The sequence below is a fragment of the Xenopus laevis genome, chromosome 4S (assembly GCF_017654675.1).
Source record: "Xenopus laevis strain J_2021 chromosome 4S, Xenopus_laevis_v10.1, whole genome shotgun sequence".
NCBI classification, from domain to species: Eukaryota; Metazoa; Chordata; class Amphibia; order Anura; family Pipidae; genus Xenopus; species Xenopus laevis.
Window position 1 is genome coordinate 104,799,224 of NC_054378.1, and position 24,439 is coordinate 104,823,662.

The 24,439-nt window shown below is 41.8% G+C and overlaps 2 protein-coding genes and 1 long non-coding RNA gene across 3 annotated transcripts; 2 read left to right on the top strand and 1 right to left on the bottom strand.

The window, feature by feature from the left end:
- Nucleotides 1-550: 550 nt before the first annotated feature.
- Nucleotides 551-4,737, bottom strand: LOC108715028 (aminomethyltransferase, mitochondrial-like). The gene is made up of 3 exons (XM_018259880.2): nucleotides 4,639-4,737; nucleotides 2,675-2,830; nucleotides 551-1,063 (listed from the first exon to the last, which is right to left on the bottom strand). The coding sequence occupies exons 1-3, from the start codon at nucleotides 4,697-4,699 to the stop codon at nucleotides 900-902; spliced, it is 381 nt and encodes a 126-aa protein (XP_018115369.1). The 5' UTR covers nucleotides 4,700-4,737; the 3' UTR covers nucleotides 551-899.
- Nucleotides 4,738-4,879: 142 nt separating this feature from the next.
- tcta.S (T cell leukemia translocation altered S homeolog) lies at nucleotides 4,880-8,201 on the top strand. The gene is given in 3 exon segments (NM_001096310.1): nucleotides 4,880-5,272; nucleotides 6,596-6,650; nucleotides 7,830-8,201. Coding segments are annotated over 3 exon segments (309 nt in total). The 5' UTR covers nucleotides 4,880-5,061; the 3' UTR covers nucleotides 7,873-8,201.
- An 8,167-nt stretch (nucleotides 8,202-16,368) lies between these two features.
- Nucleotides 16,369-19,023, top strand: LOC108715104. The gene is made up of 5 exons (XR_005967462.1): nucleotides 16,369-16,782; nucleotides 17,495-17,582; nucleotides 17,869-17,936; nucleotides 18,378-18,521; nucleotides 18,667-19,023. It is a non-coding gene; the product is annotated as an uncharacterized LOC108715104 (long non-coding RNA).
- The last annotated feature ends 5,416 nt before the right edge of the window (nucleotides 19,024-24,439 follow it).

Below are 24,439 nucleotides of genomic sequence, written 5' to 3' on the forward strand. Positions count from 1 at the left end.
GCAGTTTATTTCTTCTAGGCATTTGTTGTAAATTCTAATCTAATTCCTACTCCATTGTCAGAACTGGTGCCTTATACATGGATAAAATCTTTTATACCTCAATTGCTGGAATGAAATCAGTTCCAATCATTATGGTTTGCCGTTACATAATTTTGTTTATGTTTACAAGTTACTCCTTTGCATTTTTACTTTTAGTTAGAAGACAACATTTTGTCAGTTAAATTGGTCTAAAGATGAGCTTGTGAAGTAAACAATGTAGTTTGATTGCAGCTTCTGCTAGAACCAAAGGTGCTGAATGCACCATTGCAAAAGCAGGTAGAATAATAAATGTCACAGGGTGGGCATAGATTGTCCCCTTTAGATTGAATGGCTTTGTGCAAGACACCCTGAGTCAGTTCCGGACTGAGAATTAAAATAGGCCCTGGCATTTCAGGTACACAGAGGCCCAATCAGCCCACACAAAAGCCCAAATAGTCCCCACCAGCCCACTAAATACTGACTTTCTATGGGACTTTAAAGCAGCCCCTCTGGCATTTGCCAGAACCCACAGATTGCCAGTCCGGGCCTGCCCTGAGTAAAGAAAGGACCTGAGAGTTGAAATGAAGTGGAGTTTGGCTTCCATATGCAAGTTACAAAAGTACAGTAATTCATTGTATTGCTTGAGTAGTGGGACTCTCAGCATCTGCCTTTCATTTGGGTTGTATTTTAACTGCTTTATGTTTCTTGTCACAGATAATTGAATATGGACACTGGCATGTACTTACACAGGGAAAGCAAACCCACATGTGCACAATGTTCATTTAGATAGGAAAAGAAAAGGTGTATAGACACATACACACAGCTCATTACATACTTGCAAAGAATACAGTTCTACATGTTTCCTCTTACACCAGTTCATTTCAGGGTATAATACTTTGTTGGCACAAACTGCATTTTAGTGGTAACACCATCCACAAGCTTCTTCCTGATTTCAAAACGCCAGCTTTTGCATATTCTGGTTCCACATAACCCATGGCCACATTCACTTGCAGAGTGAGCGAAGGGCAAATGCTGGTCACCCGCCCTGAAGGTGGAAGCAGAGAAGATGTGTTTTAAGGGGGTTCCAAGATGGGGTGAAGTGCCCTGAGCCTACACATACTACAAACAAAAAAAACAAAAAAAAAAACAGGCTAACCTCTACACTGGGGAAAAAGAATAAAGAGAACACTCAGTAATGTTATAGAAATTCATCCATTGACAGCATGTAATAGAGGGGCTTTAAGCAAGTAAAACAGGGAGAGATGGTGCCTATAGTAACAGTGGGGATAATTGTCTCTGGGAAGGGAGTGTGACTGTGGGATAGCAGGTATAGTAGGGAGAGATGGTGCCTATAGTAGCAGTGGGGATAATTGTCTCTGGGAAGGGAGTGTGACTGTGGGATAGCAGGTATAGTAGGAAGAGATGGTGCATATAGTAGCAGTGGGGATAACAGTATATGGGAAGGGACTTTTTATGTAGGATAGCAGGTATAGTAGGGAGAAATGGGGCCTATAGTAGCAGTAGGGATCAGGGCAGTGACACACCAGGAGATTAATAGCTACCAATAAATCGCTGCTTCTCTGGGCAACTAATCTCCTGTACTCTCCAGTAAAAAAGCTTTCCCATAGGCAATAATGTGAATTGCTGGGGGTAAAACCCATGTGTCGCTCCAGTCTCCCAAAATCGCTACAAGAGGAAACTTCAAGCGATTTTGGCTAGCGATTAATCTCCTAGTGTGTTACTGCCCTAATAGTCTCTGGGGAGGATGTAACTGTGGGATAGTAGGTACGGTTGCCACCCGGCCGGTATTTTACCCCCCTAGCCGGTAAAATACCTGCCAAGGCCGGGGCCGGTATTACAAATTTACTGGCAATGTAGCTGCCGGTAAATTTGTAATACAATTAAAAGGAGCCCTCGGCGTACCCCCAATCGCCCCCAATCCCCTGGAACTTACCTTTTCTTTTGCCTCTTCTAGCGTCCGTTGCGCGGCCCCGCCCATTTTGATGTCACGACCCGCCCCTTTGCATCCCCACCCCCCACCAGCCGGTAAAGCTGTTTAAAAAAGGTGGTAACCCTATTATTAGGTAAAGTAAGGAGAGATGGTGCCTATAGTAGCAGTGGGATAATAGTCTCTGGGAAGGGACTGTGACTGTGGGATAGCGGGTATAGTAGGGAGAGATGGTGCCTATAGTAACAGTGGGATAATAGTCTCTGGGAAGGGACTGTGGCTATGGGATAGCAGGTATAGTAGGGAGAGATGGTGCCTATAGTAACAGTCGGATAATAGTCTCTGGGAAGGGAGTGTGACTGTGGGATAGCAGGTATAGTAGGGAGAGATGGTGCCTATAGTAACAGTGGGATAATAGTCTCTGGGAAGGGACTGTGGCTATGGGATAGCAGGTATAGTAGGGAGAGATGGTGCCTATAGTAGCAGTAGGGATAATAGTCTCTGGGGAGGATGTAACTGTGGGATAGAACAGTATAGTATGGAGATGGAGTGCCTACAGAAGCAGTAGATATAATAACCCATTGAAAAGCAATGTAGGATAGTGGGGCCAGACAGCAACATATAAATCTTTATATCATTGTTGCCCAATCTACAATACTTTACTTACTACACAACTGTAACCTCAATATTTACATTGCAACCACTCACCAATAATGCGCCCCTCTAGGTTCAGGATAGGTGCGTGCTGTCGAACTGGAGGTCCTGTTGAGGTCAGACCAACTCTCTTATGTTTCACTTTTCCTTTAATCTGAGGGACAACTACTGAGGCTCCTGGAAAATCCACTACTGTTCTGCGTCGTTTACCTACAATGAGGCCACAGTGTTAAAATAATCCACATCATTTTGTTCTTGTTCCCATCCCTTAGTGGTTCTTCTCTGCCCCCCTTCTGTACATCTTTTCTCTTCTGCTGTCCACAACAATTCCATTTTTTTTCTTGTAATCAACAATTTGTCTACCTGTCTTTTCCGTACTTGCCATTTTTAATAAACCTCCTTTGCCATTTGCAGCTGTTTTCATTTTCTCTCCACTTCTTCCTCAGTAGTCACTTTCCCACATGAAATTTTTGATCATGTTACAAATACACTGAGGCACACACAGACACAGGCACACAGGCACGCACAGATTCAAGCACACAGACACACACACACTGAGGCACACACTCACACACACACTGAGCCACACATAGACTCAGGCACATACACAGTGAGGCAGACATATACACACATAGACTCAGGCACATACACAGTGAGGCAGACATATACACACATAGACTCAGGCACATACACAGTGAGGCAGACATATACACACATAGACTCAGGCACATACACAGTGAGGCAGACATATACACACACAGACTCAGGCACACACACATGGGTACTCTAACATATACACAAACATACACATCACGGACATACATTTCACAGAAGCCAGTAAAACAGCAGACCATTATTTCAGAGTTAACAGACACTAACATAGAGCTCCGTAGCCTTATCACGTCTCTAACCTAAATAATCAAATAGTTCCTTTCAGTAAAGGTGGCCATACACGGATAGATCCGCTCGTTTGGCGATGTCGCCAAACGAGCGGATCTCCCTCCGATATGCCCACCTTGAGGTGGGCAATATCGGGCAGATCCGATCGTGGGCCCTAGGGCCCAACGATCGGATCCTAGCATTCACAAACGGACGGTCGGATCGCGGGACCGCATCAACTAACAGATGCGGCCGCGATCCGACGGGGTTTTTAAACCCATCCGATCGAGATCTGGCCGACTTTCGGCCAGATCTCGATCGGGGAAGCCCGTCGGGGGCCCCCATACACGGGCCAATAAGCTGCCGACACGGTCTGTCGGCAGCTTTTATCGGCCCGTGTATGGCCACCTTTAGTCCTGCATGCCGAATACCCAAACAAGTGTAAGGGCACATGGGCAGATTCGGGGAGGCCCCGGCGACAAATCAGCTCTTCTTTGGGGCGACAATCTACCCAAACTGCCTTCCCGCGGCTACAAAGAAAAATCGCAAGCGGGACAGGACTTGCGGCATTTCGTATTCCGAAGTCACCCAAATTTCTCCGAACTGCCTTCCCGCCGGCTATAATGAAAAATCGCTAGTGGGATGGCGCTCGCAGGGATTCATTTTCTGAAGTCACCCAAAGTTCAACTCGCAGTGAGTCGTTTTCCGAAGTTGCTCGAAAGTTCAACTGCTGCTGCTTCGCTATCCTGCCTTCCCTCTCATGCTCTCTTGCCCCCAGTGTCAGACTGGCCCACAGGGATACCAGGAAAACTCCCAGTGGGCCATGGTGTCAGTGGGCCCTCCTGCTTCTAAACAATTGGCCTATTTCATGGCTATTCCCTATTTCTATGACAACAATACTAAATATATTGAATAAAAGATTATAGCATGTAAATCAAAGAGACTAGGAGAATAGAGGTTGTATGAGGAGAGTAATTGTAATAGTACTGAGAGTGGGCCCCTAGTCTAAGGTTTTTGGGTGGCACCTGGTGTCCCAGTCCAACACTGTTTCGCACTTCCTTTTGTACATTTATTAAACGCAATAAAGTATAATTGTGTATGTGTAATACGGCTCATGCTGTGTCAGTGTTAGGGCGTACTTCTGCTATGTATGTTATGACTGCGCTGGGCTGAGACCACTGGAAACCCGACGAGCGCCATCTTCTGTTTGGATATTTCCAATGATATGAGTCCGGCGTTAGTTCGGGTCGTAGCGGTTCAAGTTCTTGTTAGAGTTCAATGCGTGCCAAACCTCGCTCTAGCACAAAGCTCCGCCTATGTCTGACTTGTTTCATCCAATCAGCACAGTTCATGTGTCAGTCGGAACCAGACTCAGCAGCTGATTCAGTGAGGCCGAGGCGCACTTGCTTCATTGGCCAGGGTTGATAACACTGAGAGGAGCTGTCAGACTGAAGACATCACCGTGCCACTTTTAGCTCCTGTCTATGAACGCAGCTCCCGACACGGCCTGTTTATAGCTTCTGGCCCCGGGATGGCGCGGCTGTGCCCGGGCTGAACACATGATGGCTGAGACGTGGGTTTCAGAGATTATGACGCAGGCCCTCGGGTGTTTGCAGGCCTTCAGCTCAGAGTTCGCACTGGAGTGGGAGAGCAGTGACATGAAAGCTGCGATATTTAAACTGCTCCTGGGTTGGATCGTGCTGAGTCTCACTGCTATCCTGCTGGCTTGGAAGAGCTACGGACCCACAGTCAATAGTATCTACTACCGGCAGGGTGAGACCATCACCCCCAACATCATGTCACTCCCTGGCTCCCAGCATGTCACTCCGTGGCCCCCAGCATATCACTCTGTGGTCCCCAGCATGTCACTCCGTGGCCCCCCGCATGTCACTCCGTCTCCCTGGCCCCCAGCATGTCACTTTGTGGCCCCCAGCATCATGTCGCTCCCTGGCCCCCAGCATGTCACTCCCTCTCCCTGGCCCCCAGCATGTCACTCCCTCTCCCTGGCCCCCAGCATGTCACTCCCTCTCCCTGGGCCCCAGCATGTCACTCTGTGGCCCCCAGCATGTAACTCCCTCTTACTTGCCCCCAGCATGTCAATCCCTCTCCCTGGCCCCCAGCATGTCACTCCCTCTCCCTGGCCCCCAGCATCATGTCACTCCGTGGCCCCCAGCATGTCACTCCGTGGCCCCCAGCATGTCACTCCGTGGCCCCAGCATGTCACTCCCTCTCCCTTGCCCCCAGCATGTCAATCCCTCTCCCTGGCCCCCAGCATGTCACTCCCTCTCCCTGGCCCCCAGCATCATGTCACTCCGTGGCCCCCAGCATGTCACTCCCTCTCCCTGGCCCCCAGCATGTCACTTCCTCTCCCTGGCCCCCAGCATGTCACTCCCTCTCCCTTGCCCCCAGCATGTCACTCCCTCTCCCTGGCCCCCAGCATGTCACTCCGTGGCCCCCAGCATGTCTCTCCCTGGCCCCCAGCATGTCACTCCGTGGCCCCCAGCATGTCACTCCGTGGCCCCAGCATGTCACTCTGTCTCCCTGGCCCCCAGCATGTCACTTTGTGGCCCCCATCTTTGTGGCCGGCAGCATCATGTCACTCCCTGGCCCCCAGCATGTCACTCCATGGCCCCCAGCATGTCACTCCCTCTCCCTGGCCCCCAGCATGTCACTCCATGCCCCCCCCAGCATGTTACTCCCTCTCCCTGGCCCCCAGCATGTCACTCTGTGGCCCCCAGCATGTAACTCCCTCTTACTGGCCCCCAGCATGTCACTCCATGGCCCCCAGCATGTCACTCCCTCTCCCTTGCCCCCAGCATGTCACTCCCTCTCCCAGGCAAAGTTAGAGCTGCAGGACATAGTGTTGTGACAGAAATGTGTTAATTAAACATTTTATAAAAACACAGAGACTACTGCATTAACAGAATTACCATGTCTGGTTGCCAGCAGTAGCTACACTTAATCAGACATTTCATTTGTTATTGCATTTCCCAATAACTTTATAAACCTGCATATGTTTTATATGTGGCATTATATGTCAATATTAAACTCATGGGGGTTTATGGCATCACTGATTCTCTTTTGTACTGCTTGCAGGCATGGGCGGACAAAATGGAGGAACCCCGGAGTACCCGGCTCGTTTTCCCGTATGGTGAGTATCTTTTGTGTTGTTCTACAGAGGCAAAATCTGTCCCTACAAAAGTGCGCCTCAAACTGTAAATCTTAATATTTTTGCATCTGGATAGGAGATTTAGTAGCTTATTGTACAAATTACTGATTTAGTGGAAAGAGGGTTACAGCTAAAGAGGCAGCAGGAATAGCGGATTCCAAGTCGGTGTTCCTTTGCAAGATTTTAAATATATATATATAGTGTATGTAGTTTACCCCCTATTATAAAATACAAAGATAATTTAAGTCGTGCAGGAGTTTTGTGACCATATAAAGGACGAGGCCATAAGCTGAGTACTTTTATTCTGGTCATTGAACTCTGAGATGACATTTATATTTTACAGGCAGTATATTATTTATTATAACATCATATTATTGTTATCACTGGGCACTGATTATAACTGATGACATATATCAGCAGTTTTTCCCTGACGAAGATTCCTTTGTGGAACTGAAACGTTGGATATAATAAACTTTTATTTTCCTTCATTTTTTTTTTGGAATATTCTGAGTGCTGCCAACCTGTGATCTATATGGGACATGGAGGCAGGTCTGGACTGGGATTAAAAATAGGCCCTGGCTTTCCAAGTACACAGAAGCCCAAACAGCCCCCCCTTCAGCCCACTTAAAGGACTAGTAACGTAAAAAAAAAAATCTTAAATTAGTTTTTATAGAACGGTAAAAAAAACACCAAGCCATATGTAACTTTAAAATCTCAAATCTTTATTAAAAAATAACTTACCGAAACTCCGCTTGTGCTCCTCTTCAGAAAAGCTGACAGAGCGACGATCCATCGTGCTGCACTCAATTTCTCCTCCCAGGCTATCTCCTATAGAAGGCAGGGAGGAGAAATCGAGCGCCACATGATGGATCGTCGCCGTGTCTCCTTTTCTGAAGAGGAGCACAAGCGGAGTTTCGGTGGGTTATTTTTTAATAAAGACTTTGTGATCTTAAAGTTACATATGGCTTGGTGTTTTTTTCCGTTCTATACATACGAATTATTTTTTAAAAAAAATTGACGTTACTGGCTCCCGGACTCATTCGACCCCTTCCTCACCTTGTTTCATGCTATGTTGATGGATTGTGGGAGCTAGGAAAGCAGTTTTAGGATTGGTATGTAACTAAGAAATTTTGAGATGATTGGCCATACTTTTCTCTGCAGGGAGAGTTCAAGCACTGAATCCTTAAAAAGGCACCAAGAATGAGCACGATCTTATCAGGACTCTATCCCATAATGGAGACTTCTGTCCATCTGATCCGTAATATTGCAGGGCTCTGTGCCTGAAGCAGAATGTTCTGATCTATATTACCACTGGGTGAGGCAGCTGTACCATCAGAATACACACAGTGGGCTGGATTAGTTCACAAACTGAGCATGTGCAGGACAGTTACTACCTCCAATGGATGACTTCATTAGGGTTCTGATCACTAAATAATAATAATTATGAGTGTTGGATGAAATGACTCATTTTGTTGACATCAGGGCTTATTTCATTCTCTGTCCACAAGTATCAAAATGAATTGTTTTGTTACATTGCCTTTGTTTTCACTTATTTAAAAGTTTTTATTTAGTAAATATCATTTATAGCTGGGCCTTTATAATTCTTACTGCAACCCCCTTTTGCCGTCCTTAATCTTTCAATCTAATCTAGTCACTGTAGCAGTTCAACAGAATACGTTGTAATTTTGCACTCTGTCTCCTCCCACAACATGCCGTCACAGAATATACTGGGGCCTTATTGGTGGGGATCTTCTGGTATAGATAACTGAAACCACTAATCACAAATCATGTTTGACCCCATAGAGAGACTGAATGAATAATTGCTTTGCTCAATTGCAGGAGTGGAAATCTGCTCTATCTGCCCAAACTTTAGAATTAGGATACAGTACTCAGCCCTGTTATATGTTAAGATCCATCACAAACCAGCTGCATTTGTTTTACTGAAAATGTAACAGGTAGTGGATCAAAGGAAAACAACGTAGGGGTATTGTAAAACCATCCACTGTATTAAAAAAGGACAATATTATATTTATGCCATGTTTGATTATTTTACCTGCAAAGAGCTGTGACGGGATATAAAACAGCAGGTTTCTGGTCTGGGTAAAAAAGCCCCTATCATAGCAGAAAAGGTTTATTTCCTCAAGCCCCCTCCCCTGTAACCTTATGTATGCACTATTATTAAAGGGATACTGTCATGGGGAAAAAACTTTTTTTTTCCAAAACGCATCAGTTAATAGTGCTGCTCCAGCAGAATTCTGCACTGAAATCTGTTTCTCAAAAGAGCAAACAGATTTTTTTATATTAAATCTTGAAATCTGAAATGGGGCTAGACATATTGTCCATTTTCCTGCTGCCCACAGTTATGTGACTTGTGCTCTGAAAAACTACAGTCAATCTTTACTGATGTTCTGCAAGTTTTAGTGATATCACCCCTTCCCTTTCCTCCCTAGTAACCTAACAACAGAACAATGAGGTAACCAGATAGCAGCTCTCTAACAGATAACAGCTGCCTGGTAGATCTAAGAATAGCACTCAATAGTAAAATCCAGGTCCCACTGCGACACATTCAGTTACATTGTGTAGGAGAAACAACAGCCTGCCAGAGTGTAGTTCCATAGTACACCACTGGCACATGACCAGGCAAAATGACCTGAGATGGCTGCTTCCACACCAATATTACAACTAAGAAAAAATACACTTGCTGGTTCAGGAATAGAATTTTATATTGTAGAGTGCTTATTTGCAGTGTCAGTGTAATATAGAAATAAAAACATCATAAAAATCATGACAGAATCCCTTTAAGTATTACCTAGGTTTTTTTCTGTGTGTCTGTATGCATATTAATATGCAGTGGCATATGCAGAGTCTAAAATTTAGGACACTATCTGCTTTGTTACTCACAGCAAATACCCATCAGCTTGTTCCTTGCACCTCTGCTACTTTAATTTTTAGTATAATGTAGAAAGTAATATTCTGAGACAATTTGCAGTTGATCTGTATTTTTTTTATTTATTGTAGTTTTGAGTTATTTAGCTTATGTGTAGGGATGGGCGAATTTGACCCGCTTCGCTTCGACAAAAATGTTGTATGACGCCCATTAAAGTCTATGGGCGTCATTTCCGCGGCAAACAAGGCGAAAAAATTCGCCCATCCCTACTTATGCGCAGAAGCTTTCTAATTTGGATTTTTTTTGGATAACCGATCTTTCCATAAGTTGGATCTTCAAGCATTAAATCTACTAGAAAATCGTGTAAACATTAAATAAACCCAATACACTGGTTTTGCTTCCAATAAGAATTAATTATTTCTTAGTTTGGATCAAGTACAAGCTACTGTTTTTTTATTACAGAGAAAACATTTTAAAAAAGCATTTTTAAAAATTTGGATTAATTGGATAAAATGCAGTCTATGGGAGACAGCCTTTTTTGTAATTCGGAGCCTTCTGGATAACATGTTTCCAGATAATGAATCCTATACCTGTACTTACATTTTCTATAATCATTGCATTTTCCTTCATGTGTTCAGTTTCATTTTGGTGGCATTTCCATTGGGTTATATCTATATAATTTTTCTTCCCTTAATGGCAGGCATGCTATTCGCCTGTGTGTGATTTGCTGTACAGCACATATATAAATCATTCTATACAAGTACAAAGTGCACAGACATTGAGAAAGCATGTCTATGCCCTGCAGTATTTAATATTCTTAATTTATTAAATATCCTAAACAAAAGGTTTGAGTGGTGTGAGTGTGTCCCATTTATTTGCTTGGAATCTGAAATGATTGGAAGTCTAACGTTTGTTTAAATAAAACCCAGAAATCTCTGCATGGAATGTTCTTTATCCACTAATCTTTACCTTAAATTGTTTCTAATGAAGGAATTTGTTAGTCTTGGTACTTAAAATAGCCATTGATTATGAAATATCCTTTATGGATTCTGATTGGTTAGATTCCTTGCTGTATCCTGTATAGAGAGATAGAAACCAACAGCAAATTTAGGGGGTTATTCTCAATAAACTTCTGCTTGCCTGTTGCCTTAATCGGACACTGTACTGGTACTGCAGGCTATATATCCCTGTTTGTTTCTTGTGAGAGGTAGAAGAAAGGAGAAAAGGACAATGGCAGCTGTACACAAGGCAGAATCTGTAAGACATATAAGAAAACCGGGGAGCTTGCTGGTTTAAAGCAAATATATACAGAGATGAATAATGTACACAAATAAAGTCCTGAAGGGAGTGAGATAAGGGGAGAGAAAAAAAGTCCAATAGTTCAAATACTCCAATGGTTAAATACAAATGGTTCAAGTGTTCAAAGTGGGGTGCTGCCTCCTTAATCTGCTGGTCCCAAGCAGGCAAAGTCTACAAATAAAAATAAAAAGGGGTACACTCCTACCATGTAAAATTGTACCACCTTTACTTAAAGGGGAGCTATCGCGAAAATGAAAATATAATATAAGCTTCAGCATACTGAAACAAGAATCTTTCTAAATACAATCAATTGAAAATTATGTACTGTTTCTGAAATAATCAAGTTTATCTTCACTTTTATTCTCTGTTTCTCTTCATTCTGTCTTCATGCAGCAGTTGTGTGTCAGATAGTCATTGACAGTTAGATCCAATATATCTTATAGGGGGATCCTTTTGCCAAGAAGATGTATTAAATCTCACTCTATTAAATTCACCGGACATTGTGTCTCTCTACATGCAGAATTTGTGCAAAAGGCAGTTATTTTTTTAGATTTTGTTTGTACTAGAATCAGTTATTTGAATGCATAATCCTCATCATCATCATATTTTAGCGCATCACCATTAGACCAAATCAATTTCAAATAGTTGAAACCAAAGCTGCACAAATGGGGTAAAAGAAAGGATTTAGCGATGTAAGTCACAACAGTCATTTGCCTTGTTCTCTGAACTAGTGGATATGTGACCAATTGTGACCTCGGCACTGGTATAGCCTTTGGCAGGAGAATAAATATACTAGGCTAATACAACTAATACACTGAATATGAATAGAACCCCAAAAAATGCATGTATCCTGCACAATAGAACTCCAATGCATACTTTTGGTATGACCATAATTCTTTCATTGCCCCATTACCTTTCAGTTGTCTCTGGCACTCTTGTACCGCTCCTCTCCCCTGGTTGAGTAGAGACAGAACGAGGGGAGGATGAATTTATGCACAGAATAGAAAGTCAAGGCTGGCAGGATAAATAATTTAATACTCGGTTCTGTGTCAGTGTGTAGAACCAATGGGAGACACATAAAAATGCATCTGAATAAAGTCCAATCCAGTGATAGGACAGACTGTGTCACAATGTGGATCAAGTGCAGCTCTCTCTAGTACTGACACACAAACCTTGGAGGTGAACAAGCATAACTTGTACAATTGCTGGGGAGTTTTTTTGTCTGTAGTTGTGGCTACTTTTTATAACAGCGCATCAGCATCAGGGCAAATACAGATAACACAGCCACCACCCACCCCTTGCCGTCAGCGTAACTGACAGTCAGCCAGCAGAGTCACCTGCACAGTCCAACAGGGAGTGTAAAATCAGCACATGTACATAGCATTTAAAAATAAAGCTGTAAACATATTTAAAATGGAACCAATGCTCCAAAATAAATGAGGCTGCTGAACCAGAACTCTGGGACAACACAATCAAATATTTTGCACAGTAGTTCCCCTTTAAACCCATTGTGAGGGGGAGTCAGCATCTCGGTGGGATGAGGTGGGCACCCGGCTGTACTGCAGAGGGAGGTGTTAGTTGGCAGTTGGTTTTTCATAGTCATCTACTCCAGTGATGGTGGCCTTGCAGAAGAAGCAGTCTTTGTTGTTCATGAGGTGCTGGTTAATACAGGCCCTGTGAGAGAGAAGAAAAGAAATGAGTATCAATGCAAGGCTTTTACCTAACAATGACTTTATTACACACAACTAGGGATGGGTGAATTTGACCCGTTTCGCTTCGCCAAAAATTTGCCACCGGTGAATTGACGCTGACGCCCATTAAAGTGTATGGGCGTCACAATTTTTTGGACGTGCGTCTTTTTTTTTACGCACGACGCCATGCAAGTCTATGGGCGTCATTTCTGCGGCGAAACAAGGCGAAAAAAATTCACCCATCCCTACACACAACATATATCTTGTCACTGCTCACAAATGCCTGGATTAATGACTAGGTGTATATATTATATATACTGTATATATGGAATCAGGAGGTTTCGCAGGCAGGCAAGTTCATGGTCTGGCTTGTGCATATTGAGGGCAGCCCAGGCCTTTTCAAAGTCTTAGTCTTTACAGCACTGCTTCTTTCAATTACCAAATTCACATGATAAGACAAATGGCTGAGCATGAATGGTGCAGTGTCTGGGCCGGTGCTAGGGTTGCCACCTTTTTTGGAAAAAAATACCGGCCTTCCTATATACTTATCTTTTTTCCCTATTAATAACATTGGGATCAAACATAATTTTTACCGGCCAAGCTGGTAAAATACCTGCCAGTTGGCAACTCTAGCCGGTGCAGCTCAACAGCATAGGGAATCTCACCTGTCAATACCCAACACACAGATCTGGGCCTCTTTTGTGGACAGACAGACACACTACATTTTGCTAAATGTAAATTTAGCAATCCCAGTTTATTAAAAAACCCTTTGTATGGGGGTGACAGCCTGGTTAATTTGGGACTCAAAGAAACACAGGCCCAGGGCTACTGGCTGTTTAGGCTCATTATAATTAGCAGCTGATGGCTGGGTTGGTAAAAATGCACAGTGCTAACAAGTAGGACTAGAATTGTTTAGGTTTTTTTGTATCAACTAGGGATGCACCGAATCCACTATTTTGGATTCAGCCGAACCCCCGAATGAAAGATTCGGCCGAATACCGAACCAAATCCGAATCCTAATTTGCATATACAAATTAGGGGTGGGAAGGTGAAAACATTTTTACTTCCTTGTTTTGAGACAAAAGGTCACGCGATTTCCCTCCCCACCCCTAATTTGCATATGTAAATTCGGATTCGGCCAGGGAGAAGGATTCGGCCGAATCCGAATCCTGCTGAAAAAGGCCGAATCCCGAACCGAATCCTGGATTCAGTGCATCCCTAGTATCAACACGCTGATCTTCATTTGACAGGATGATTTTCAGCCACATATCATTGAGGCAGGTCTGTTGGTGGCCCCATACACTGGCCAATAAGTTGCTGCCTCTAGAGGAAGCAAGTCGGCATCTTATCTATCAATTAGGGCACAGTCACATGTGACGTACAGTCTACTTCTCTCCTCCTACTTTTAGTACAAGAGAAGAGAAGCATACGTGACATGTGACTGTGCCCTAAGGCAGGTTTCCTTTAGACATAAAAGGCTGAACTTCATGTATGTGTCTGTTATATCTACAGAAGGGATCATACTTGTGTTCCATGGCAGAAACCATCATTTTCATTATTGTGTTCAATCCAAAAAACAAGGCTAGAGAATAAGGTAAACAGCGGTGATTGGCACACATGCAGCCTTTTGATTGCTGGTTCATGGCACAGAACTGGTTCATGGATGTTTATCATTGCTGCCTACTTAACATTCATCTCATTTCTCTCATTTGGAAGGAACTAATGACCAGCCACAAATGATTTGATTTCTCGTACCTGTTTGATCTTTTATACACAGTGTTTTTTTCTTGTGCGTTTGATGCATGTCTGGGAGGCTGGTTTGAGCACACCTAAGCACATAAGCTCACTGCACACTTTAAGGGTAGGGACACACTGGATGATTTGTCGCCAACGTTTTAAAAAAAGTAAATCGCAGCGACAAGACGATCGTCTTTTTTGAACAGACGATTCACATCGACTATTGGCACAGAGCGATTTGTACTCTGTGCGGTACGTGCTCCACCCAAACCGGAAACGGTTTGTGCTTGCCGCTGTAACCTGGGGTCTTTACGTTCTTGCGTTCTTGCGTCATTGCGTTCGCATTGTAATTTGAATACAATTGCTGCTACTTATCTGTATGTGTGTGCGTGTCTAGGAGATTTCAGTGCTTTTCTAAGTACATGCTATTTCTGATAAATCGCTCGGAAAAGGGTCTCCGTGCGTTTTGGAGCTACAGGCGATTCACAAACGCGCTGTGGGCACAGGAGCTGGCGTCTTTCATTTGTTTTTGTTCAGAGACAAAACGAACGATATGTCGCCGCGATTTGCTTTTTAAAAACGTTGGCGACAAATCGTCCAGTGTGTCCCTACCCTAAAACTTCATATCTAGTAACCAATAATACTCTTATGCAAATGAGCCAAACGGCTGACGGCTGCTTTTGTAAGTCATTGTTACCTGAAGTTCCTAAACTGGTCTGACTGTTACTTCTGAACCGGTCAGTGAAAAGTACTAACACTAACGGACTATTGCAGTACAAATGTGGCCGCCCCCTCATACAGGAACATTGGCGATCAGAACGGTAATATAAAAGCATTGGGCAGATACTTTTAACATTAAAGTATAAAGCACAATCAAATACAATGTTATCACAGTAATAAAAAAAAAACTGGTGTCAGTTAATACAGCCTGCACTTGGGATGTTTTTATTTTTTTTTTAAATTCTCCACCGCCAGCGATAGCTCCCACTGTGAGCGGCCGTGTTGTGCAGAGCGCAATAATGAGCTTCTGACGTCAGGCACACGCACATAACGAACAAGTTGTGGCTTTCGCTCATTATCCGCACGTGTGTGCCCCAACATGGACGCTCAAACCAGGAGCTCCCTCCCAGTGCGGGTGCCCTAGAGCTAGCAGCGAGGCAATATTTTATTTTTAAAACTATTAGCCCGCACCTTTGGTTGGGGAAAATATTTTTGCCCAACAAGTGCCCTTTAACTATAATGTCCAAGTTACCAGGCATACTGCAGCCTGGATAATGTGAGTGACGACATCACAAAGCCCAGTGACAGCATCACAATGTGAGCGATGACATCACAATGCCCAGTGACATCTCTTGACCTGTATCCTGAGCTCTAACGACTCACTTGTCAGTTGGAGTAGGAGAGAGAACGAGTCAGACATGGCTAGTTTTTTCTCTATTCAAATTCTTATTTTTTTATTACTTATTCTTTTCAATATTTTTGCAATGGGATTCCCAGTTCGGAGACTGGATGGTAATGTATCCTGAAATTATATTTATTAAGATAATATAGCATTATTTTATTACACTACTACGTAAAATATAGCTAAATTGATATTAAGATAATTATAAATGTATTTTATTGTCACAAACGATCCCTAGCTATTATTCTTATATCTTTTTGCATTACATTATGAACTGTACCAGTTACTAGCCATACTGCAGCCCTGACAATTTATCCTGAAATTTTATTTACTCTGAGGCTGATTTATTTTTTGGGAAGAGATGTAAGTAAAAGGTAGTGTGTACTGTAAGGTGGGAGGGTATCAGGAGACAGGGCTGTAACTAGGCTGTAACTATGGCACAGTGTGTATGTAACTGTGTTTTTCATTACATTCATATAACTCTAAATATTATAAAGGCACTATTTTGCACTATATATTTATATATATATATATATATATATATAGATATATATAGATATATATATATATATATATAGATATATTTATATATATATATATATATATATATATATATATATATATATATATATATATATATATATATAACATTACACAGTAAAATATAACTAAATTGAAATTAAAATAATTATAAATAGTATTTTATTGGCACAAATTATCCCTCACTATTATAACTTGTTTCATTACAGTATTAACAAACATTTCATGAGCATTGTGGGTCACCCGCAGGCCCCCTTACAGAGAAAGCATGTGGATATATATATTTATATATGATTTCATTTTCATACCATTCATTTAATTGTAATGCCCCGGTTAATGGTATTTATTTCTTATATGACCCATTGATCAAGAGAGACATTACTACATTACTACCTATTCTATGGAAGTAATTGGAAAGCTTCCACATCTTGTCCATAAATGTGCCAATTACATGTTAATTGCCATAATCCTGATGATTATTATATACTGAGCCGCTTTTATTTTCCTTTGTATTCCTTACAGACTCAACTAAGGTGACAGACACAGAGACAGCAAAAGGTAATAGAGCCCAGCAATTCAGGTTGCACATGGCAAAATAAGAACCACCCAGATGTTTTTCTCCATCTCCGGAGACTACAGTTTTCCCTGCCATTTCAAATTATTCTTTGCATTTTACTCCTAGTCCTATTTACTCTTACTCCCTCTATTGATTGTCTTAATTTGGTTATATTTTGGTTATTTTCCATTACCCTTTAAATATTTCAATACTAAAACTACCCTGTGACATAATATAATATTTCCTTTTTCCATTTCATTTTTCCAAACATTTGCATTTATTTTGTTGGCTTGGGGCAAATGCTCTCTCAGCTTTACATGTCTATAGTGATATATGTTGCAGGTAAAGGATCCCTTATCTGGAAACCCGATATCCAGAAAGCTCCGAATTACGGAATGGCTGTCTCCCATAGACTCCATTTTATCCAAATAATCCAAATTTTTACAAATGATTTCCTTTTTCTGTGTAATAATAAAACAGTAGCTTGTACTTGATCCCAACTAAGATATAATTAATCCTTATTGGAAGAAAAAAAGTCTATTGGGTTTATTTAATGTTTAAATTAATTTCTAGTAGATTTAAGGCATGAAAGATCCGTTATCCGGAGAACCCCAGGTCCCGAGCATTCTGGATAACAGGTCCCATACCTGTATACCTATTCTACATACTAGCGCTTACATGGTGATTCATTAACATCTTTTCTTATCGTTTCAGATATCCATTATAAACCATTTATCCGATTAGCTGGTGGATGCGTCAGTTTGCTAATAATTGGAGTTCTGGCATTTTGCATTCGATTCTGGTAAGTTCTTTAAAGGGATGCTGATTATTAAAAAATAGTGTGCCATTCCTGGATTTCAACTAATTTCTGCACCAGGTCTAGTAACCTACACCAACAAACCAACCAGATTGTCAGTTGAACAGATGATCAGTTAATGCTACCTACTGATTGGTTGCAATGGATAGTTACTACACCTTGGGAAAACGTTGTGACTTTTTCGTAGTGCTTAAAAGGATTTTACACCATATATATATATATAGGAGTTACATTCCTAAAACACAAGTATCTATTTTCTTTTCTCTCCCAGCAACAAGCATGTAAAAGTGTTAAGAGAGCGTAAGAAAGAGGTCCGGAGCTTACAAGTGTTTGAAAAAGGTAAACATTCTGTCAGTTTTTTGTCTATGTTTTTACCAAATGAATCCATGAAATGGGCTCATATGGATAGAATAGTACTGCCCCTAGAGAATTAAATATCCAGGACCCATAAGGAGCATTATAACAAATAGCAGGGCTGCTAGAGTGATAAGGAAGGCTCTAGTCAGCTAACACAATGGCAACTCAGGCAAGACTAAAACTGCAGTTGAGTGACAGTCATCATCACAGACTTTAGCGTGCAATAAAACAATCATATAATTATTAATATTGCTATTAGATAGTTATGAAGACAAGAGTAAAAATATAAAGTTTCTAGTAACCCCTAGTAACAATTAGTAATTAGCATTTGCTAGTGCGCTGTTTGAATCATTTGATTGTTTAACATTGGTTATTAACCCCAGTGTTTGGAAGAACTGAAATGTCTAAACTGTTACTTTTTAGGAGTAAAAATACAGATAACAGAAAACTCTAAGGAAAATGAAGAGACTCCTATAAAAGAAAATGAAAATAAAGAGCAAGAAGTACCAAAATCTGCTACAAAAATAGATCCCCCTCGAGCTGAAACAGATGAAACGATTAATGAAAGTAAGTACAAACTAGGAGGAATGATGGTTAAGAGTAGTTGTTTTTGGTCAGCCAGCAGAAGACAATGGCAGGTTGACTTATTTCCCTATTGACTTCCCTCTTCTTTCCCTATTGACACACAATCTTAATCAATTTTATGTTTTAGGTGAGGTTGATCTGGAGAAAGGAGCTAGTGAGGACACACAAAAACAAGGGAAGAAGAAAAAAAGAAAAATATGGAAAATATGGAAATGGAAAATATGGAGAAGGAAACAGAAAAACGCAGAAATGACACTTGTCCAAGAATAAAAGCCAAAGTCAAAGGAGCAGCCATTCAAAATAAAGAATGGAATAACAGCAGACCTAGAATCACTATGGCCGTTAGGGTTGCCACCTTTATGTCTGGCTGAGACCGGGCGGGGGGCGTGTCTGTGATGCCAGGGGGCGTGTCTGTGACATCAGTGGACATGTCCGTGACATCAGTGGGCGTGTCTGTGACATCAGTGGACGGACCCGTGACGTCAGTGGGCAGGGCTATGACACGCGATCAGCGATTGGCCGATTGCCGTGTCAATCAAGGGAATCGCGCCCGGTTTTCCTTATTTGGAAAATAGGAAGTATAGACCCGGGCAGCCCCTCAAAATACCGGGCTGTCCGGGTCAAAACCGGACAGGTGGCAACCCTAATGGCCGTTAAACATTGATATGTTATATTATAATTTTATTCTTGTTTATATTGTTACAAGAAAAATAAACTTTACATAAAACGTCATCTTTGTCTTTTAATAGACTTTGATATGTTATTATACACAGGAACACCTTAAAGGGGACATTTCATATAACCTTCATATTCAGATATATTACACATCCTTCCTCAAAACAGGTAATGATGCAGAAAGAAAAACGTTTTGAAAGCATTTTACCTCCTAGAACTGTCATTATATCAGAGCTGCAGAGAGAACCTCTCTGCTCTGTGTCTAGGCTGAAATGAAGAGTGGGAGTGTCTGTTCATTCTCTCACAGGAAGTGGTCACAGCACTCACTGACAGGCTGAACTCTTGAGCTGTTGCAGCCAAACCCCTCCCCTCTGTCCTGTGTCCTGTCTGCACATAACAGTTTTATGCTGCTGCCTGATCATTCACTTATAACAACATCCCATAAATCAATACTGTAGATGTGAAGGTTAATACAAAGTGTAATAGTAATGTAATAGTAATATTTTCTTTTATTTAAAGTACAACAGTATTGTCCTGTGTTCCACAGCAAATAGGCATCAGTCACACATGTACCTGCCCAAATCGACATAATCTATAGTCCGTAATATATTGTTATACACTGTGCAACTCTCTGCCTCTATAACATTATACACTTATACAAACAGTGTACATTAGTATTTACTGCTATGATATTGCAGCAGCTGTAGGTTTGTTTTCCTTCATATTGATATATGATCAGGTGCAGGGAGTTACAAGGGAATAAATGCAGCTGTTCTGGAACAATTTATGACCAGGTGCAGGGAGTTGCAAGGGGAAATGCAGCTGTTGTGGAACAATTTATAATCAGGTGCAGGGAGTTGCAGGGTAAAAGACAGCTATTCTGGAACAATTTATGATCAGGTGCAGGGAGTTGCAAGGTAAAATCCAGCTATTCTGGAACAATTTATGACCAGGTGCAGGGAGTTGCAAGGTAAAACGCAGCTGTTTTGGAACAATTTCTGACCAGGTGCAGGGAGTTGCAAGGGGAAATGCAGCTGTTGTGGAACAGTTTATGACCAGGTGCAGGGAGTTGCAAGGGGAATGCAGCTGTTGTGAAACAGTTTATGACCAGGTGCAGGGAGTTGCAAGGGGAAATGCAGCTGTTCTGGAACAATTTATGATGACGTGCAGGGAGTTGCAAGGTAAAATGCAGCTGTTCTGAGATAATGTATAATCAGGTGCAGGGAGTTGCAAGGGGAAAGTTGCTGTGATCAGAAAAAAAGGAGTAAAACAGGAAGTGCTGCTGTTGTAAACTGGAAATTACATAATTGTTTGAAGTTGGCATGATGAAAGGAGTAAAACAGGAAGTGTTGCTATTGTAAACCGGAAGTGACATCATTGGAAGTTCGTGTGATCAGAAAAAAAGGAGTAAAACTTGCTATTGAGAAGACCCGCAACCTAAACCGCAACCTGCAAACCCGGACAACCGGCGGTCCACATCTATACCTGCTCCCGAAACTTCTACCTGCAACCCGCAGGGTACCACAGGTTACCCGACCCGCTGCAGGACTCTAGCCCATGGCAAAACAAATCACCTGAGATGCAAAGTTTGGGTGCTGGTGATTGTTATCCAGAGTTACGGTTACTGTAAATAAGAAAAAAGAAATATAAGCCCATTTCTTGATACGGAAACCAGAAACTACTTTTTTTTGTTTTTTACATCTATCTTAACACTGTCTCTGCATCCTATTTATAATTTTGCCTGATGCTTTTACATTATCTGATTCCACATGTTCCTCTACGAGGGGGCTGCCATATTTGTGCAGCAGTAGTGCGTTACTATTAGAAACAACTCCCTTTTGCCTGATGCATTTAGCTGGTTGGATCAGCTTGCCTCTGAACAAGCGGATACAACCAGTGAAATGGTCGCATAAGGTCACAGGAAATACCACGCAGTGGATTCAAAGGAGCCGGCAGAACCACCTTCTGGAACACTAAAGAGACAACATTTTTTTTTTAAATAAAACTATTTCACTATATTGGATCTCTGTTTCAGTTTAGGAGTCGGAAGATATGAGCGTATTTGAAGGGGGATCCGTGTGAGGATCTATTATACACGCTACCAGTGCTTTGTAAGTATGCAGTTTGGCCAATTGGTGGAGGTGGTTTGGACTGAACACTGAAACATTTAACTTAGAACACGAACTTGAGAATCTCATCTTGTTTTATATTGTGATCCCTAAAGGTGTGATAAAGTAAATAATCCTGTAATAATCTGAACACTGGGTGGCGCCCATATTATTGAACACACTACACCATATTCGTTTCTGATAAGTCTGTTTTATCAATTACTTACTAAAACAGCCTCTTCAGTGAAAAATGATCAACATGGCCTATAAGTCACTTTTCATGTACATTCACATTTTAAAACGTAGTTTCTCTAGTGTTAGTATCACTTTAAAGGAGAACTTCGCCCCCCCAACTAATAAAAAAACCCTACCCAGTACCCTACATAGTCCTCCCGGATAGGTGATAACATCTATAAGTGCCCCTAAACCTTTTCTCCGGGAAGTGAGCGCCGTATTGGGACATGCGCAGTTGAAGCAGTCTTCATATTAGTAGCAACCGCACATGCGCCAAAAGTGATGCGAATTGCTGAAGGTAAGAAGCGCCCGTTAGATCTGCTGCGCTGACTTTGCACTTTTAGGAGAGTAAAGGATTAGGGGCACTTATAGATCCTATCACCCATGCGGAGAGGGTGGACTATGTAAGGCAGGGGTCCCCAACTGCAGGGCCGCGGACATTCCCGCACTGGGAAGCCAAGCCCAGTGCGCAAAAACGAGCTGCGCCGAATTGGATGCCGGCCCGAATGGCTGGGCGCGTCCAAATTTGCTGCTGACCCTGCCCCGACGACCCATCCCCCCGGTCCTCGCAAAAAATAAATAAGTACATTTTGGCACTGGTCCCCGTTCCAAAAAAGGTTGGGGTCCCCTGATGTAGGGTACTGGGTGGGGGGAGGTGAGGTCTCCTTTAAGGTTAACAAGCACACTGCCTATTCATGGTTGGTGACTGTAGGTTAACCCCTTACTGGGCCTCAGCATTCTCTCTCAAGCTACATTCTCTATTATTATCCTCATACCAGCAAAATGGTCCCTGAGAGTTAATTTCTCAGGTGTTAGAAGACTGAGCTCCCAGAGATGACAAGAAACATCACATTACATCAATACACAAAACTATTCTCTTGCTGCTTTACCCCATTTATGCAACTTTAATTTCAACTATTTGAAATTGATTTAGTCTAATGGTGTTGATGTGCTAAAACATTATGATGATGACGAGGAGGAGGAGGGATTATGCTGTATTACTAGGTGGTTAGTTACTTAAAGTGCTGCGATTGAATTGCTGGAAGAGGAAAAAGCTGCAAGTAGTTGGCATCTTATCCTACAACTTTATGGATAGAATATTAAGTTAGCACTTGTCAAGGTCAGCAAACATTTCTATAGTTACAGTATAACCAGCAAGAGAGCAATAGTGCTTTAAAGGAAAACTATACCACCAAAATAAATAATTACGCAACAGTTTTTTATTTATTTATTGGGGGGGATAACAGCATCAGAAAGATCTTCTAAGGAGCTGCTACAGTTTATTATCCACAACTGCACTTAAAGGAAAACTAAACCCTTAAAAGGAATACTTAAGCAATAGATAGTTTATATCATATAAAGTGGCTCATTAAAGAATTTTACCAAACTGGAATATATATTTAAGTAAATATTGTCCTTTTGTATCTCTTGCCTTGAGCCACCATTTCATGATGGTCTGTGTGCTGCCTCAGAGATCACCTGACCAGAAATACTACAACTCTAACTGTAACAGGGGGAAGTGTTGAAGCAAAAGACAGAACTCTGTCTGTTAATTGGCTCATGTGACCTAACATGTATGGTTTGTTTGTGTGCACCGTGAATCATAGGATCCCAGGGGGCGGCCCTTATTTATTAAAATGCCAATTTTCTATTTAAGATTACCCAATGGCACATACTCCTAATACAGTATATTATTATGAAAATTGTTTATTTACATATTTTACATAAGAGCTTTTCTATGCAATATATTTGACATTGTTCAGGGGTATCATTTTCCTTTAGAAACTGACAGTTTGAGAAGGGACAGTGAGGTTGGCAAAACAGTCCGGTTAAAGAACTTACAGTGCAAGATCCCCGCTGTGAGAATATTACTTGTACATAGAGCAGATTAACATTAAATGAACCCAATAGGCTGGTTTTGCTTCCAATAAGGATTCATCATCTTGCTGGTTACGCTGTAACTTCAGAAATTTCCGCTGACCTTGACAAGTGCCAACTTAATATTCTATCCATGAAGCCTTAGGATCAGATGCCAACTACTTACAGCTTTTTCCTCTTCCAGCAATTTAAAGTTACTAGCCACATAGTAACCCAGCAAGCTCGAATTCATCTGCTAGGAAAGGAAGCCCCCCCATAAGATATATTGGATCTAACTGTCTGACACCCAACTCCTGCATGAAGAGAGAATGAAGAGAAACAGATGCTGAGAGAGGGATAGTGAACATAAACTTGAAACAATGCAGAATAGTTAATTGATGGCACTCACTCCGCAAACTGTGAGTACGTTTTGCGCTTTATTTAGATCTCCACACAACGTTTCAGAGGCTCTACCCCCTTTCTCAAGTGTTCTTACGAAAGAAAGGGGGTAGAGCCTCCGAAACGTTGTGGAGAGATCTGAATAAAGCACAAATTGTAAGCACAGTTTGCGGAGTGAGTGCCATCTGATTGCCTTGTTATTATTGAGACGTATAAGGAATTGAGGAGCAGCATAGTTCCCAGATAGAGCACCACTAAAGTATATCCACAGAATTTGGATTTGTTTTAACGGCAATTGGAGCACGGCCCTGCTTTTATGATTATTTGTTTGAAATCTGTTATGTGACTGAAACTTGTTTGAAAAATCTGGAAAAGTTCATATACAGTGGAAAAACTGGTATAGTGGTCGTTGAACATAATAAAGGAAAAGGTGGGCCTATTAATAATAGAAAGGCTGAGTTTTATTTATTTGAACCTACTTCAACATAAAGCGATAGCCTAATTATAGTCATGCAGTGGTCCCTCTAAAATTAGCAGGTGACACAACAAAGCCTCTAATATATCCGTAAATAGCCGGCTACTGCCTGAGCAAGAAGGATCACATCAGTTCCCAGAAGGAATAATCAA